An 18,072-nucleotide genomic window follows, 5' to 3' on the forward strand; every position below is an offset into this window, starting at 1 on the left:
CCTCTCTACCTCTCTCTAAATGTCACTTTATTCTCACTCTCTTATTCTCACCCTCTCTTCTTCCTCTCTATCTCTCTAAATGCCACTCTCTATTCTCACCCTCTGTTTATTATAAAATCATTTTACTTTAAAGAGAGAGTGAAATTAAGATATTCAAAATCATTTTATTTTAAAGAGAGACTGAAATTAAGATATTCAAAATCATTTTACTTTAAAGAGAGAATGAAATTAAGATATTCAAAATTATTTTACTTTAAAGAGAGTGAAATTAAGATATTCAAATCTCTCTCTCTGTGTGTGTATGTCTGTGTGTGTGTGTGTGTTCATTATAATATTTTCCAACAAACTTTTAACATGGCTTGATGAGTTTTTAATATCGTTTGGCGAGACAGTTGTTGAAGAGTTATTCTGATTTGTCTTATTTTTTGTTGGGCGAGCCTCTGCTTCACCTAGCGAATTCTCTGTTACTCATCTCTATATTTTGTGATTTTTCTTAGATATTTTCACATGTATTCATGAATAACATAGTCAAAATGGCCACATAGGTGTTTTACCTTCTTTTATGATAAATTAAGGTTTTTTCATGTGATTACTTGTGATTTAAGTTAATAAGTGCATATGTAAAAAAAAACTTACTGTGAGGGTCCCAAACAAGGGAGACTCTTGGATCCCACAAGATATGGGGGGTTTGTCTTTAGGGCAGATGACGTGTATAATACTGTTATCTCCTATTAGGTTCGTGAGAGGGAGTCTCACAATGAATCTTTGAGAAATAAGTAGTCATTAGTCTCCCTTAATCACGGGGGAGTGGTTGTTGTCCCTAGGGTTTCCTAAACCCTAGGCCTGAAAAGCCTATATAAATACTTCTCCCTTCAAGAGAGAGGACATATCCTAAATCATACGCTTATACTTAAACACCAGATAAATATACATAGCCTCTCACCTCACGTGAGTATGTGCTCTAAACCACCATAAGCACTCCTATATAGGCCTTCTCGTCACTATGGGCAAGTCATAACCACCATACAACGTAATATACCTACTAAGACCTCTTAGTACCTCTGCCCTTGCAGGGGTGACATGCACACATGTACTTTTTGAACAGTACAATGACACCCTGTGGAACCTTGGTAAAACTAACTTGGGCAACATCTTCTTCATCACAATCATCCAACACCATAAGGTACCAACAATAATAGTGATGTCAACGCCCTAGAGGAGATATGTGCCGCCATGTACGAACTACATTGTTAGAACCAGACACTGAAGGACAATGTCCACGACATTATACAACGCAAATAGGTGTCCAATCCCCTGTAAGAGATGGAGAAACTGGACCCCTAACCACCGTTAGACGAGAAATGGGGAGTGTTTGTCCCTGAGGGATTAAAATCTCCCTCTTTGCCCAAGTTTGATGGGCGCAGTTATCTTCACGAACACATAGATGACCATCAAATGAGAGTCTGATTCACTGAAGTGCAAGTTGTTGTTTGGAACTTTCAGGGACACCACTTTGCGATGGTATATGGGTCTACCCCGTGCCTCCATCGACAACTATCATGAGCTGGTAAATAAAATTGTACACCAGTTCACAATCAGCCATCAAAGAAAGATGTCCAGCACTAGCTTGTTCAACATACAACATGGTCCATCAGATTCATCGAGGTATTTCCTTGATTTACGAGATTTCTTTTCATCTCCCACTCATCACACCAAACAGTAATAACCATAAGGTTATCATTGTTAGGGTGGATGTCGACTGCATCTTTCTTAGAGAAGGCGATTTTGGCTTCTAGCGTCTTTAGCTCACCCTCACTTTCCTTATTATAGAGGTCATTTATGTTCATCACTTGATGAACGTACCTTCAATGGGAGGAACTAGTCCATTCGCCTCCAGCAAATCCTCATGCAATAGTATTGAGTGTATGGCACACAATTTTGTTATCCCCTCTTGTGGATGCCTCTTTTGCCTTGTTGGTCCCGGGGCTTCATGCATCATCTCGCTCGAGGGAGGTGGATTTGTATGACCCATGGTGAAGAATCACCATTGGCATACTTCTTGAGGTGTCTCTCTTGGATCAACCTCTCAATCTCTTTATTAAGTTGGTAACATTCTTCAGTGTGGTGCCCTTTAAATCTATGGAACTTGCATTATCTACCTGGTATGGGACCCTTCATGTTTGTTTTAGGAGTTGGAGGTGCATGGATGTTATAGAGATGAAAGACCTCATGCCAGATATGTTCACAACGAGTATTCGGGGGCCTGAAGCTTTTCGCTGTCATGCTTATTCGATTGAACATAATTTTACCTTTGATGGGAGAAGTGTAGTTACTCTTCCTGTGGTGGTGCAAACTTACAACATTAGAAGCATATTATTTGATGTCTCACGCCTTCTTATTAACATTACTTTCTTCGCTTTTTATGTAACATTTTGTCATGGTTACTACTTTCACTGATGAAAGTGTTGGCTTTTGAGCGAGAGACTTATTAAAGTGTCTTGCCTTGATATTGTTCTGGAACGCCCCCATAAACATTTATTGTTTGGGGACAACCCTTATGGTAGCTTCATTGAACTAGACGAGATAATCCCTCAATAATTTTGAGGGACCCTGTCGTATGTTGAACAGGATGGCGGTGAACATCTTTCTGTGACGGCTGACAATGAACTGAAGTACAAGTTTCTTTACCAATTCCTAATAACTAGTGATGGAAGCTCGGGGTAGACCCATATACCATTGCAAGACTTCCTCCCTAAAGGTGTCTAATCGATTTTTTTACTTCAAGGTGCTAGGCGCTTCGATAATGGACATCTTTGTATTGATGGAGGAGACATGTTCATAAGGGTCATTGCACCCATCAAACTTGGCCAAAGAGGGAGGATTGAATTCTTTAGGGACACATGCTTCCCATACTTCGTCTGAGAGTGGTTGGGGATTCAATATTTACATCTTCTCTAGGGGGATTGATCTCATGCTGGCACTGTCAAATATTGAGGATGTTATCCTATAGAGTTTGATTATGACAACGTAACTCATCCATGGTGGGACTCATCTCCGCCATGACATTGGCATCACTGATTCCCCTTGTATCTTCCGTCGTAGGGGAATATGCTCTCATGTTAACCATGACTGGGAATGTCTGGATACAAGAGTGAGGGTGACACGAATATGACAGTTGTAAAAGAAAGTGTGGTCCCGATTAGTTTTATTGGGGATCCACAGTGGACGTTATTGTACTGGTCAAAAAATACAAGTGTGCGCGGTATCCCTACACGGATAGGGGATACTCAGAGACCTCAATAGTTTTATAACAATTATGGCTTATCCGTGGCGGCGAGAAATAATGTATTATTATGATATGTCTCTATCCTCAAAGGGTATTATATTTATATAGGCCCTTGAACTTAAGATTTATAAAACTTTAGAAAGTGGTAATCACTCCCCCTTAATTGGAAGAGACTATTAACCACCTGTTATCTAAGAAGTCGTGGTATGACACATTCTTATATGACTAATGTGAAGTTAACAATATTATACATCTCGTTTATCCTAAAGGCGAGCTCATGTATTCCGTAAAAATAACAATTGAACGGTGCTTTACTAGACGAGGACCCTGACGTCGCTCCCGTTTAGAACCCTAACAAATATAACCTTATAACTATTTACACCAAATTTATCGACAAACATTTTTTCTAATTAAATGTCTTACTAGAAGGAAAGGTTGTGTTCTAGCACAGTAATTGAGATTTAAAATATTGTAATTGTATTTTTGATGATATATTATTAAATCTAAAAGATCAATAAAATCTCAATAATTTAGAACATTATTTTAAAGTTGACACTCGTGGACCATCTAATGCATTCCACGCTAGCCATTATCTTATTATTATAAGTATAAATAAATAAGTAAATAAATGATAACCTTATTAACAATGATGCAGATTATATTTATTATAAATAAACAAAGATAGTAATATATTTTAAAAAATTAACACATGATATTTCTTTTTAAAAAATGACAGTTAATGTAATATACCATGGTTGATTCCTGGTCAAGAAAAGATAGTTTGGTTGAAAACACATCGTTCGCGTGAGACTCTCTTCGAGAATATATATAAAGAGGTTTTATTTCATCTGAGAGTCAAAGAAAGCTCAACAAAGCATAACAGAGGCAAAAGAAAAAATTCTCCGATCTACGATGTCGACGGTTGTAGCAGAAACGAAACCCAAAACCAAGATCGTGTGCACGCTTGGACCTGCATCTAGGTCTGTGCCGATGGTTGAGAAGCTTTTGCGAGCAGGTATGAACGTTGCTCGCTTCAACTTCTCCCATGGCTCCCACGAGTATCATCAGGAAACCCTAGATAATCTTAGAGCCGCCATGGAGAACACCGGTATACTCTGCGCCGTCATGCTCGACACTAAGGCACGACACTTTTCGTTTTATTTATTATACATCTTGAGTTTTTCCTTTCATACTTGTCAATGTTTCTGATTTCAATAGATTTGTATGAAGAATTTCAACTTAGAACTTAAGATAGCTAGTTGATCTCTGAACATGTGTGGATAACATCAAATTTAAGCGATTAATAGTGACCTTACAATCCGTACATGGCTGAACGATAAGATTAGGTCTTGTTGGAAAAACTACTTATATTGTTCTAAACAGTGTCACAAGTGTTTGTGTGAGACCTATATATAGTCTCAAATAAGTCACTTCAAATAGATTTAAAGTCTGTTTGGATAAACTACTTATTTGCAGCTTATAGCACAAGTGCTTATCAAAATAAGTGTCTATGAATAAGCTATTTTTCTAACAAAAGATAAAATAAGTTTAAATTGTTATTATAGATGTTATAAGTTGTTTTCATTAGCTATCTTGAAGAATTTATAAAACTAAGTTCAAAAACATTTATGAAAAATGTCATAAAACTTATGGTAGTAGATAAGCTCAACTAAGCCCATCCAAACAAAAATGGTTGCAAAACTTTTGGTGAGTATTGTCATTTGAGGAAGATGAGATGAATGACACATAAGAATTCATTGTAGAAGATGTAGGTTGATTTGTCGGACTCGTTTGAAATTCTTAAATAATTGAATTGATGGAGTGGAAAGTTTGTAAGGTTCTTAAAACTGATCTAGTATAGTGTAGGGCTCATAAAAATGAAGTTAAGGAACAATTTGATAGTGTTCACCAGTGGAGATGTTATAAGTTTCTTATCAAATAAAAAGTGAAAGGAAGTGATCTTCTTTTCAATCATACATGGATGCCTGATATTAAATTTAGGTTAAACATGCTCCAGCGCTCTGTTTTCAAGTTCCTTCATCGTGTACTATGTATCTACTTACTTACACTGTTGCAGGGGCCTGAGATTCGAACTGGATTTCTCAAGGATGGCAAGCCTATCCAACTGAAACTAGGCCAAGAGATAACTATTTCAACTGACTATAGCTTAAAGGGTGATGAGAATACGATCTGTATGAGTTACAAAAAGTTGGCTGAGGATGTGAAGCCCGGGAGTGTCATACTCTGCGCAGATGGAACCATATCATTTAAAGTTTTATCATGTGACAAAGAACAGGGTTTGGTTCAATGCCGCTGTGAGAATTCTGCTGTTCTAGGAGAGAGAAAGAATGTTAATCTGCCTGGAGTTGTAGTGGATCTCCCAACTTTGACTGAGAAAGACAAGGAAGATATAATGGTCTGGGGAGTTCCCAATAAAATTGACATGATTGCGCTTTCTTTCGTTCGAAAAGGTTCTGATCTGGTCCAAGTTCGGAAGTTGCTAGGAAAACATGCGAAGACCATTCTTCTCATGTCAAAGGTATGTCAATATGGTATATTAAGGATTTCTGGTTTTATTTCATAGAAAAAATGTGATTTTTAATCGGTTAAAAATGTTTTAAGAGTTATGAAATGTACATGATCACATGATATCATAGAGATGCTTATTGCATCTGCATTGATGTATGCTATTGGACATCATCTAACAATATTTTGGATGCTCTTAAAAGGAAACATTTTTTAGTTCCTACTGATACTTGCTATCTCTGGTACGTCTTATGTTTAATGACTAGTTGCTTTTTTCTCTGTCACTTCAAAATGAATATGGCAGGTTGAAAACCAAGAAGGGGTTGCAAACTTTGATGATATCCTTGCAAATTCAGATGCATTTATGGTGGCACGTGGTGACCTTGGAATGGAAATTCCAATAGAGAAGATATTTCTCGCACAGAAAGTGATGATTTATAAGTGCAATATCCAAGGAAAGCCGGTTGTTACTGCAACCCAGATGTTGGAATCAATGATCAAATCTCCCAGGCCAACCAGAGCTGAAGCTACTGATGTTGCCAATGCAGTTCTGGATGGAACAGACTGTGTGATGCTTAGTGGTGAGACAGCTGCTGGAGCTTATCCAGAACTTGCTGTTCGAACTATGGCTAAAATATGTGTTGAAGCTGAGAGCACCCTTGACTATGGAGATGTATTTAAAAGGATAATGCAGCACTCACCGGTGCCTATGAGTCCATTAGAGAGTCTAGCTTCTTCTGCTGTTAGAACAGCCAACTCAGCTAGAGCAGCTCTCATATTGGTTTTAACTCGAGGAGGGACTACTGCAAAGTTGGTGGCTAAATACAGGCCAGGCACACCAATTCTTTCTGTTGTCGTTCCTGAGCTTACGACTGATACCTTTGATTGGTCATGCAGTGATGAGTCCCCTGCAAGACATAGCTTGATATTCCGAGGATTGATTCCAATACTAAGTGCAGCCTCTGCTAGAGCTTCTCATGCTGAAACAACAGAAGATGCAATTGAATTTGCCCTTCAATGTGCCAAGACAAAGGGACTCTGCGTTAACGGGGATTCTGTTGTGGTTCTGCATCGTGTGGGAACTGCATCAATCATCAAAATCTTGACCGTGAAATGATCTCACAAAATTAAGTATTTATGGCAACATATTTTTATGATGGGAAATAATGAACTCATATATTATACCATCTCCAATCTACATTGGATGCAAAACATCAATTAGATGCTGTTATTGGGGTTATGCTGTTATTGGGGTTTCCCCAATATTACACGTTTCTGCATTTCTCTGTTTCCTTATTATTGTTGAGACAAGTTGTGAACTCTTCATTTTTGAGATCATGTATGAATCTTTTGGTGTACTAATACGGCCAGCTTTTGGCTTTTGGTTATTTTGCTGAATTAATGCAATTTACTTCTTGATTCCAAAGTGTATGGTTTCATGTTTAATTACGTTTCGTCATTTTGAAAATTTGAAGATAAAATGAATATCCATCAAGTTATGGCTTTGTTAAAATATGTCCAAATTATATATTTAAATTTATCAGAAGACACCATTGAAAAAATCATTTTGATAACAAGAATTACTACTGAAAGAAGCTTTCCGGTAAATTTCCTGCATTTTAGAGAATAAATTGAAATTTTTTCATATATATTTTACAATCTTATAGTGACAAATCGCTGACATCACATGAAAGTGAAACCAAGCTAGCTCGGGAACCTGGATCGTCAGCCTCATTGTAGAAACAAAAAGTGCCAACGATTGTTTTCTCTGTTTCCAGGCACAGCCAAGCCAAAAGTAGCGCCCTGTTTGACCTTTTCATAAGCAATGAATGGCGCTTAATGTCTGTGTTTAACTACTTTGATGAAAGACTTGAACCTTAATAATTATAGAAAATGTGTGAATCAAGTAGTGACCTAAGTGATGACTATTAACACAACCACTGCTTATGCAATACTGTCAAATATCAAATCTCTGTTGAAACTTAACCCGACAAGAAATATTAAGTTAAAGGACTTTGAATTTGTCAATGTAGATTTTACCCTTATTTTTATTTTATCCTCCTCAAATCAATGTTCGTATTGACCAGTAAGTAAGTGTAACATATTCTAACATTCGTACACTTGCTATTCAATTCAATATGAACACTAACTGATTTCATAGCATCTCTAATATCATATATAACCTCATGGTATATAGTTTTAAAAAATGAAAAAATGAAAAAAAAAAAAAAAAAAAGCCCCCTCTTGACTAAGGATTCACTAACTAGCCTCCTAAAACTACTGCCGGAAAAAAGGCAAGAAAAACCCCGGAACAAATTCTAGGCATATTTTCCACCTACATGCAGCATTCCAAACTGCTTGGTCATATGCAGATCTGTCAGAAACGTATATATTGGTTTCTTAAGCTCAACTTCAGACATATTTGATAGGCAGTGGTGATCAAATATTTTGGAGTTTCCACATATTAAGATTGAAGGAAAGACCTTGGATGTCATTTTCGTCATAGAATGCACCAGTGGCATGCCTATCTTTTGTGCCAAAACATTTACAATGAGAAGTTTGTCAACAGATGCATATTATACAATACCCCACACCCAAGCTGCTGCATATCAATACAGGAGTGAGAGCAATGCATTTCGGTCTCTGTTTTAAACAAGTTCCATCTTGGGATTTATACATTCTCTTCCTGCAAGCATAAAAAGACACAAGTTAACAACTAGACAGCTCTGATACCGGACATTCCATCAACTTTTTAGTAAGAAACAAATGTGAGAAATATGAAGGGATGATCTAATCTAATTCTATTGAAACTGTATTTATACACATAAAGTAGATTTATGTGGCACCAGCAAACAACACTACAAAGAATGACATAGTGCACGAGAATTATCTTGCACGTCTAATAATTTATGAGGTCATTCCATTTATATTATCTTCATTTAGTTAATTTTTTTTCTAATTTCATACTTCGTCATTCTTGATTGAGTAAACAAGAACTTAAGGGGCAGACACCTAACCAAATCTAATCAATCATAGTCTGACACCAGTCTAGATAGGAAACGGATTCACATGTAGTCTTTAAAATGGAATCATGTCTAAAATAGTGAAAAACGTGAATTGAATGAAGTTATGGACAGGCTATTTACTATTCTGAAGAGCAATATCAGGGTCAAGGTAGAAGTAACAGCAAGCTAAGGTGATGGGAAATTGCAACGTCCTTGGGACCACAGGCTTGCACCAGTCAGCAGTCATACTCATTGTTGAAAATTAATTAATAAAAAAAGTGGAGAAAGTAAAGATAATCATAGAATTATCAAGCGAGTACTCTAGGAAAAGACATCTGAAAGCTTTGGCAAGTTGGCAGTGAGTTGTTATTAATGGGCGTAAGATTACGAGGAAAACTAGAACATCAACGTAAACGTAACTCCCCGTTAAAAAAACCATACAAAGAAGACAATTGACTAATTTTGCCTTAAATCCACTTTCAATTGAAGGAAATCACTTTAGCCCTTAAAAATATGATGGCCTAGAATCCAATATGTGGAAACTCCAAAATAAACTAGGTCCCTACTAGGCATGATAAAATTGCACTTGGTAAACTTTTCTTCTTAAAGTATCAGAGTATAACACTGATCACGCTATGATTACGACAAACATCTAAAGTGACCACAGTTCAAGTTTTAAAAAATAAAAAAAATACAGCATAAATAAATAAAATGTTACAGCAGACATCCATCAGTGTCACTCAGTATAATGTGTAATTATCAAAATTCTCAGTAAACTTTTAATATGAGATCAGGATAAGAGAGGTTCTAGGCAAAGTAATAGATTGACGGTACTGCAAAAATTTAGTAAAGTACAAAAGAGTATGTAGTAAGAAAATACCTACATCCGCAGCCTGAAAAGATCTCTCTGTGGATATCTTCTGAGAAATTCCAGTGGCTGATGTTGACCCATTCTGGGCAATGTCATGATCGGGCATCTAGAAACAACCAATCAAATGAAATAGATAAAGCCGAATGAAGTTTGTCAAAACAGTAAGAATATGAATAAAATATTTAATTAAATTACTATAATGAAGGTTCCTGGAAAAATTACAAGAGATATCAAACCCTTTTAAGTGTGAAACCTTAAAACTGTTGCTAGGAGTGGGGTGCTCCTTTGGAACATGATAGAGACTAGACTGGTACCAATAAACAGAACACTCCTTGGCACATCTTATAATGGGAAAGGAAGAAAAGAAAAGTGTGAAACTTCATCACTTGATTGCATAACATGTGACTAACAAGCTGGGGAATGGTTAAAAATTTGATTGGTTTGACAAATCAGGAAGAAATTTCAATGATAAAAAGTAGAAACCTAAGGGACACGAGTAAAACTTAATGTCCTCTGAAAAAGCTTTCTTTTCTTCCTTGTCCTTGTCATCAATGTATTTCCAATAAAACTTACAGGGTTTTCAAAAGAGGTAGAGTGATAACTACAGGTTATACAGGACTATTACCAGTTTCATCTATCTTTATTCATGCAAGTTCTTAAGTACCAAATATCTCACTCTTACCCAGAACACGCTTATAGGTTAGTTATCTGAAAACTTACCTCAGGACCAAGAATAACTTCTATAGAGTTATTTTCTTATCATTAGAGAAAACAATATTAAGAATACTTTTGTAAAATCTGCTGTGTCTCTGTTGGCACTTTATTGACCACTGGATTGTGCAACAAGATTTAATCCAATACTGAATATAACTGCCAACAAGTTACGGTACTGGTACATTTGAGCTACCAGAGCCAAAAAATTTGCCTCCATGTAGACTGGTATGGTCTATACAGCACCGACACTTCTAATGGAAGGTGTGTCTGGTGTCCGACACCGACACATGTGATTATGTTCAATTAATTCATTTCTTCAAATTTTTACCAGTGTCGACATGTCAGTGTCCTATCTGGTGTACGTGTCTATGTCAGTACTTTATAGGTTAAGGGTAAAACTGCAAAGTGTAGCGTCTAACAATACCAACTGAAAATTAATCATTGAAGAAAATATAAACAGATATGGTTTTGTGAAAAAATTCGCCTACCCCATATGTAGATTTGTTTTCTTGATTGTCTTCAAACAGGGATGAGTAGTATGCCGGATCATATATAGAGCCACCAAGTATCTCATTGGAATTTGAGCGTTGCCTTGCTATTGCAGGTGTCGCAGGACTCAAAAAACTACTCCGTAAGTCATAGTCTGCTGCTCGAGAAGCTGTGTCCACACAGGATGCACCCAGCCTATAAATTTGAATCCATAACAATGAGGATGATAGCCTCACTATAAAGCCAACAATTTGCATAGCCAGAGTAAGTTTCACAGAAAATATAAAAAACTTTGCATAATCGTCCGAAGAAATATTCCTGCAAACACATTGATTTTCATCAGATAAGAATCAAAATACAGTCATGACCATTTCTTTGATTCAAACAAACATAGAAAATTGATTTATGTGAACATATATTCTATACTCTGTTCACTCTATAAAATTGGTTCATATGAGCATATATTCTATACTCTGTTCACTCTATACTAGTTACTTCATATTGATAAAAAGTTCTGGGGTGCAAAAAACATTGACAGTGATGTGGCTAGAGTGCATTATGATGATAAAGAAAATCCAGCGATCACGATAATCATAGGGTATCTTGCCATTGATGATCAAAGGATACTAGCAATAAAGGTTATCAAAGTAATCAGAGTATCCTGCAACCATACCACATGATTTTCATAGACAACTTAAGTATGCTAACAGCAAAGCTTGTTGAAATACTCAGCAACAATGATATTACACAACAATTTTTTATCTTTTTTTTTTACTTTTGAGCTTGAAATTGCATTTCTAAGGGCAGCGTATATGCTAAAAATGGAAAATAGCATCAAAAAACAGTTATTTTCAACGCCATGGACTTGTGTTATATTTGAAATTTTGACTCTAATATACACACCAAACAAGATAGCTGGAACTGGGAAGTTCAACTCCGTTTTCAAGGCACAGTTCCATCCACCAAATTGCAGCTCAAAATATTCTAACACAATATCAACAAAGGAAATTGCAAATAAGCATGTTGAGTTTCAGGCAACACTGTTAGCAACACATTGAAGGGGCAACAAACAACACTCTCTGAATTGAGTCTCTTACCCCCATAAGTTTATAAGAGCTTTATATGCTAGATGAAGAATATTTTATTAAGTTAATCCATTGTCACCTCATACCCTTTGTTTTTCAAAAAATGATTCAAGGCAAGAGAAGGGTACAAAGGACCCCAACACAAAGGTCTTCCAAAAATCCCACACAAAAGCCATTATGCTGCTTTGACCAGCCAAACATGCAAGTGGTGTGAAAGAGACATGATTATTTAAAATTCTTCAAATTCTTTTCATGTTATTATAATACTTTAAAATTAAAAAATATATTAATAATAGCATTCTCTTATCATTCTTTACAAAATCACTCTTAAATAAGGCAAACGATTTCTCTCTTTCCTTCTCCCGGTCCAAACTCCCAAAACTTCCTCTCTAAAGCCACTATGCTGCTTTGACAAACCACAAAGGCACGTGGTGTGAAGGAGATATGATTTCCCAGAAAACCAACGAGTGTATTTCAGTGATTTGCATCTCATCATCCCACAAAAAACCCATACAAAAGCCATTACTCTGCTTTAACAAGCCACAAATGCAAGTATGTGGAAAAAAAATAATCTCCTAGGGACTCAAGTGTGTTTCTAATAGTTCATTCATACAATCAACAGAAAAGCCACTGTCATCTCTAACCAATTTGCCAAATATGAAATGCATAAACATGGCAATCATATTCTTGAACAATTGCGCTTAAATGTAGTCTATGTTACAACAAGATGAAACAATTTGCCAAATATTTATGAAACAAAAAACGAACAACTCACCAAATTTCGCGAGTGAAGAGAATGAACCAAGAAATATCCAGCAATATAGAGCAAAAGAGAAGAAAAGCATAGGTACGTCCAAGACTCTGACTACTACTCTCAATTGCAACCAACGCAAACAACGAAATTGCAAGATTTATAAGCGACACACCATTGTACGATGCTCCCAAGGATCCCAATAACGCACACCCAATCTTGCATTTTTCAATAAACACATTGATATCATCAAATTACATATATAAATTGATAAGAAAAATGTTCTTGATTGAGGGAAAACGAAGGTAAAACTACCTGAATGTAAAGGAGGATAACAGCGAAAGACTGAAGGCTATCGTAATCGCGAATCCATGGTTGTATACGATCTCTCAAATTGAAAAAGAATGAACCACAAAGCATCATAAATATTGAATGCGAAAGATGAAAATCAATCGGAATGCATTATCATCGTCGTTGAGGTTTTCTTTCACAGTTTCTTTTTTGTGCTTCTTCTTCTTGCTGGCGAGTAACGAGCGATTACCAATTTTGGGAAGCGAATCTGTAGTTGAAGTTGTTGTTGGAGACAGAGATATTGAAATTGAAATTGCAATTGCAATTGCAACTTGTTGTGATGAAATTATAACCCCCTTTTCACAATTCCACCTGTAAGTCTCTAACCAACTTTTTCCCTGCTGCTCTCTCTCTCACTTGCTCTCGGGGGCAATTCAATTATGGAAATTATTTTCCTATTAAAAATGTATATTTCTATTTTTATTAAAAATATATACTCAATTTTACTATATATGTCTAAGTGTAATTTGACTCTTATCTTTAAATATAGTTTTGAGTTTAAGAAAATGTTTTTGAGATGTGAGGTTTCACTAATGGGATTTTTTTTTAAATAATCATATTTTTCAAATTTAATATTGAAATAATTATTTTTTAAAAACAAAACAAAAAATAATCACTTTTTCAAACAATATGTTTGGTTGATCTGATGCATCAATTTAATATTAAGAGGAGGCATAAACTCCCTTGGTGCATGCTTTTAAAATATTGCATGGAGTCGTCAGGGTTGCTAGCGCATGCATGTGTCTTTAACACATGCGCTCATGAATCTGACGCATGCATGTGCTTGTGTGTTTGGCTCTTAGGGACACTTAAAATTAAAAATTAAAAAAATTAAATAGTCAGCAACCCTGTCGCCTCCATGCAATACTTTAGAAACATGTGTCAAGGGAGCTGACGCCTCATCTTAATATTAAATGGATGCGCCAGATCAACTTACGCATCTTTTGAAAAAGTGGTTATATTCGTATTTCTTTTGAAAAAAATATTTATTTCAGTATTTAATTTGAAAAAATATGGTTATTTTAAATTAAAAAATCCACTAATGGTGATCATTTCTTTGAAAAGATTAGATTTTGACAACATTTATGAATGCTACACACCCAATTTTTTTAAAATAATCAAGTTTTTTAAATATATTTTCAAAATAATCATATTTTAAGTTATGTATCAATATAACAATTATTTAGGTATCCCTTTAAAGCATGCGTCAGTTGCATATTGACATTGAACCAAAGCGTCAATTGGAATGACGCATGCATGCAGATGAAGCCAATGTAATTGGCGCATGCTTAATGACACGAAGAGCATGTGGTGCATACTTTGTATATTATTTTAAAAAAAAATCTTTTATGTTATATTTATATAAAATTGAAATAAAAAGGTAAATGAAAAATAATTAATAATATTATAGTATAAATATAAAATACACAACAATTGACAAAAAAATTAATGATATGTTCGATTGAAACATCCCATGTTCCACATCCCGATGTGTTAGTCTGCCTTCAAGGTCTCTCACGATTTCCCTAAGGTGTACGGGATCTTTGAGTGCTGACATGATGCAATGGTGGTTGGTGTGAAGGTCCGGTGAAAGGTATAACACTATTTGACAAATTTGTCATCATTTTTCCCCAATAGTTGGGTGTGTTACCGTCAACGACGCTACCGTAATTGAGTTTGGTGCTCATGTTGTCGTAGTTGGGTCGTTGGGGTTGGGTTGTTTGTGGACGGTATGGTTGCCCGAATTGGGACATTGAATAGTTTTAGAAACGAAGCAATTGTTCATGTGGTGTAAGAAAGTCAAACAATGGTTGGGTGTTGTGGCGATGAGATGTTTGGGTGTTCATGAATGGGAGGCCATGGTGGGATGAGGTTGAATCATATGAATCATTTAGGATATAGCCAAATGTGGTGGCTGTGTATGGTTATTTGTGGTAAGGGTTTGGTTCCTGATTTTGAGTTTGGGTGTGTGACATGAATTGGTTGCGAGGTTGGGTATTTGGTGTTAGGTGTATATGGTATGGTGATGGTGTGAGGTTGGTCGTTGGGTTTAGGTGGGTTGACATTGTTCTTGGGTTTGGTAAGTGTGTGAAGTTGGTTGTTAGGCGGGGATTTATTGTTGAGCGTATGACGAAGCTCGTTGGCATGGATCAATCAAATACTTTAGCTCAGACATAAATTGTGGTTTTGTAACCAACCTAAACCAAGCCATATAATGTTGAGTTGGTCTAGCACCATGTATGATTGGTTCGTTTAAGATGTGTTGACGTCGATTCCTCTAATGACTACACATCTCTTTTGCGAAGTCTCTTCAATCGGAATAATCTCATTGGCCACCAACTCTTGTTTTGTATGCCAATCTCCCAAACACGTCGGAGGTTCTAGAATTTGTTTTTGTATGTCGAACTGCAGTTTCACACGATCACTCTGGTGTATCTCCACAATAGTGAACCGAATGATTGGTGTTTTTGTTGTTCAAACTGCAACATCATCGTGGTTAACCTGATGGTCAAGACCCATATACGACCTCCATCCAAATAAACTGTATAATAATTTGACATGATTAGAGGATATATAATTTGATAATTTTTTAAAATCAAAAGTAGAGTTGTTTAGTAATAATACATTGTCTGGTCCAATGTGGTCTAAAAGATTACGATAGACTACTACAACATATTTGGGACACCTATTGTAGTTCATCCCCTAAACTGACCACCTAGATCGAAGAGATTGAAAATATATTAGTTATAGTCAGTTGTAGTATAAAGTCTAACAAATTAGAAGATTTAAGATAAACTTACTTTGTTGCATAGGGGAATATGAATGGATTCTCGTTAACTGGGGCACGTGACTGCATTCTTTACCAACCCATGCTTGTAGAAAATAGGCGCAAGAATAATAGTTTTTTGGCATTTTTACACAACGAACTATATAGATGGGACAAAGCAGTTGAAATAATGAGACAAATTTTGCACTAAAGAAGATTGTGTCAGATCCATTAAAAAGTATCACATGGAATTATCAGTTGATTATAAGGTTTATCGAACTAATGCAACGAGGTATAAGATCTATTGTCGTAATAAGCTCTTTTTGTTCCGGTTGTCAGTATCTTATCGGAAGAGGAATGATTCTTAGGAGATAGGTTCTATGGCTTCAGTTCACACTTGCTTAATCACGAACCCGATACAGGACCATCGCAAACTCAACCCTCAGTTAATATACGATGGAATTTTATCTGTCACTAGCGATAATTCGTCATTAAGGGTGAGTACAATAATCTTGCACATTGTTACACAATACAATTATACTCCATCATACAAGAAGGCATTGATAACTAGGACTAAGGCAGTTGAAAAAGTATTTGGCAATTGGGAGGAGTCATACAAAGAACTCCCAAAATACTTGGTGACACTTAAGCATTATGATCCTGAGACTATTGTCAATTTGGAAAAGTTGTTGGCATATACCCCAGACGAGACTTGTGTTAGTGGTAATGGCATATTCCACCGACTCTTTTAGGCGTATCAATCATGCATCAGAGTATTTGCTTTCTGTAAACCTATTATACAAATTGACGGTACATGGTTGTACGGGAAATATAAAGGAATGCTACTCATGAAAGTGACACAAGATAGCAACAACAACATTTTTCCAATCGCCTTTGCACTAGTTGAATGGAGACTGCTGGGGGATGAAATTTTTTCCTAAAAATCTTCGATTGCATGTTACTCCTTAGCCTAACTTATGTTTGATCTCAGACAGACACACATCAATTGTGAGTGCCTATAAAAACATTGATAATGGCTGACATGATCCTCCTTCGATGCATGTATACTACATTAGGTATATCGCTCAAAATTTCATGCGGAAGATCAAAGACAAAACGCTGCAGAAGGAGGTTGTCAACGCAAAGTATGCATTAACAGAACCTTCCTTCAAACAATATCGTGAAGACATCAGATTGTCAAACGCATATGTAGTAAGTTGGATTGACAATATTCCATTGGAGAAATGGACTAGGGCATACGACAACAATCAACGATGGGGCCACATGACAACAAATCTCGTGGAATCAATGAACTCTGTCTTCAAAGGCATCTAAAACCTACCAATAAACGCTTTATTGTAAGCAACCTATTTTAGGCTAGGGGCGCTGTTTGAGATCAGATGTTCCAAATGGAGTTCAATGTTACAATTTGAGCATTTGTTCAATGATGCTTCAATGAAATTCATTAAATAGGAAGCTTCCAAAGCTAATGCACATGTGGTCACAATGTTTGACTGTACTAAAGGTTGATACAATATTGTTAAGTCAATGGATCATAATGAAGACATACTGAGGGAACACTATCGAGTGGAACTAGATAGAGGTTGGTGCGACTGCAAAAAGTTTTAAGCCTTTCGTATGCCCTACTCCCATGTCATATAGAAATGTTCAAAGGTTCGACATGACCCTTCTAACTTACTACCCATCGTTTACAAAGTCATAAACCTATGTAATGTTTACAAAATTAGCTTTTCAGTGGTAACAAAAGAGGATTATTTGCCTGCATATCAAGGGAACATACTCTGGCACAATGAAATAATGCGAAGAAAGAAAAAAGGTCGCCCAAACAACATTCATATTCAAACAGAAATGGATACGATGAACAAAATGGTGAGATTATGTAGTTCATGTCGCTAGCCCGATCATAATCGTATAAACTGTCCTAGTGTTGGACCATGCAGAACAACATAATTTTTAATTGTAACCATTTTGCTTTATATTGAAAACAACATCTATTTCATAAATATCATAAGATTCAAATAGAATAACTTGAAAACAACAATTAGACAACAATGAAATAATAACTAAATAACAACACAAACAACTACAACAATAAAATAATATCACAAACAAGTACAACAAATAAACAACATAACTATGCGATTACACTCATCAAAACAATTTTGTGAGAAGTATACATCATCATGTGAACGTCTTTGTCAATTTT

The 18,072-nt window shown here is 36.0% G+C and overlaps 2 protein-coding genes across 3 annotated transcripts; one reads left to right on the forward strand and one right to left on the reverse strand.

Annotated features, from left to right (window-relative positions):
* The first annotated feature begins 4,042 nt into the window (after positions 1 to 4,042).
* On the forward strand, positions 4,043 to 7,238 carry LOC127107696 (pyruvate kinase, cytosolic isozyme). Its single transcript, XM_051045012.1, has 3 exons — positions 4,043 to 4,426; positions 5,364 to 5,825; positions 6,117 to 7,238. The coding sequence occupies exons 1-3, from the start codon at positions 4,199 to 4,201 to the stop codon at positions 6,927 to 6,929; spliced, it is 1,503 nt and encodes a 500-aa protein (XP_050900969.1). The 5' UTR covers positions 4,043 to 4,198; the 3' UTR covers positions 6,930 to 7,238.
* A 604-nt stretch (positions 7,239 to 7,842) lies between these two features.
* Positions 7,843 to 13,469, reverse strand: LOC127107698 (uncharacterized). 2 transcript variants are annotated; one of them, XM_051045015.1, is made up of 5 exons: positions 13,043 to 13,469; positions 12,752 to 12,945; positions 10,891 to 11,209; positions 9,702 to 9,794; positions 7,843 to 8,498 (listed from the first exon to the last, which is right to left on the reverse strand). In XM_051045015.1, exons 1-5 carry the CDS (start codon positions 13,148 to 13,150, stop codon positions 8,484 to 8,486), a joined length of 729 nt encoding a protein of 242 aa, XP_050900972.1. In that variant the 5' UTR covers positions 13,151 to 13,469; the 3' UTR covers positions 7,843 to 8,483. The 2 variants fall into 2 exon arrangements, with proteins under 2 accessions (XP_050900972.1, XP_050900971.1); XM_051045014.1 differs by having other exon boundaries at positions 9,698 to 9,794.
* Between the last annotated feature and the right edge of the window lie 4,603 nt (positions 13,470 to 18,072).

This window comes from Lathyrus oleraceus, chromosome 7, assembly GCF_024323335.1.
Source record: "Lathyrus oleraceus cultivar Zhongwan6 chromosome 7, CAAS_Psat_ZW6_1.0, whole genome shotgun sequence".
Classification (NCBI taxonomy): Eukaryota; Viridiplantae; Streptophyta; class Magnoliopsida; order Fabales; family Fabaceae; genus Lathyrus; species Lathyrus oleraceus.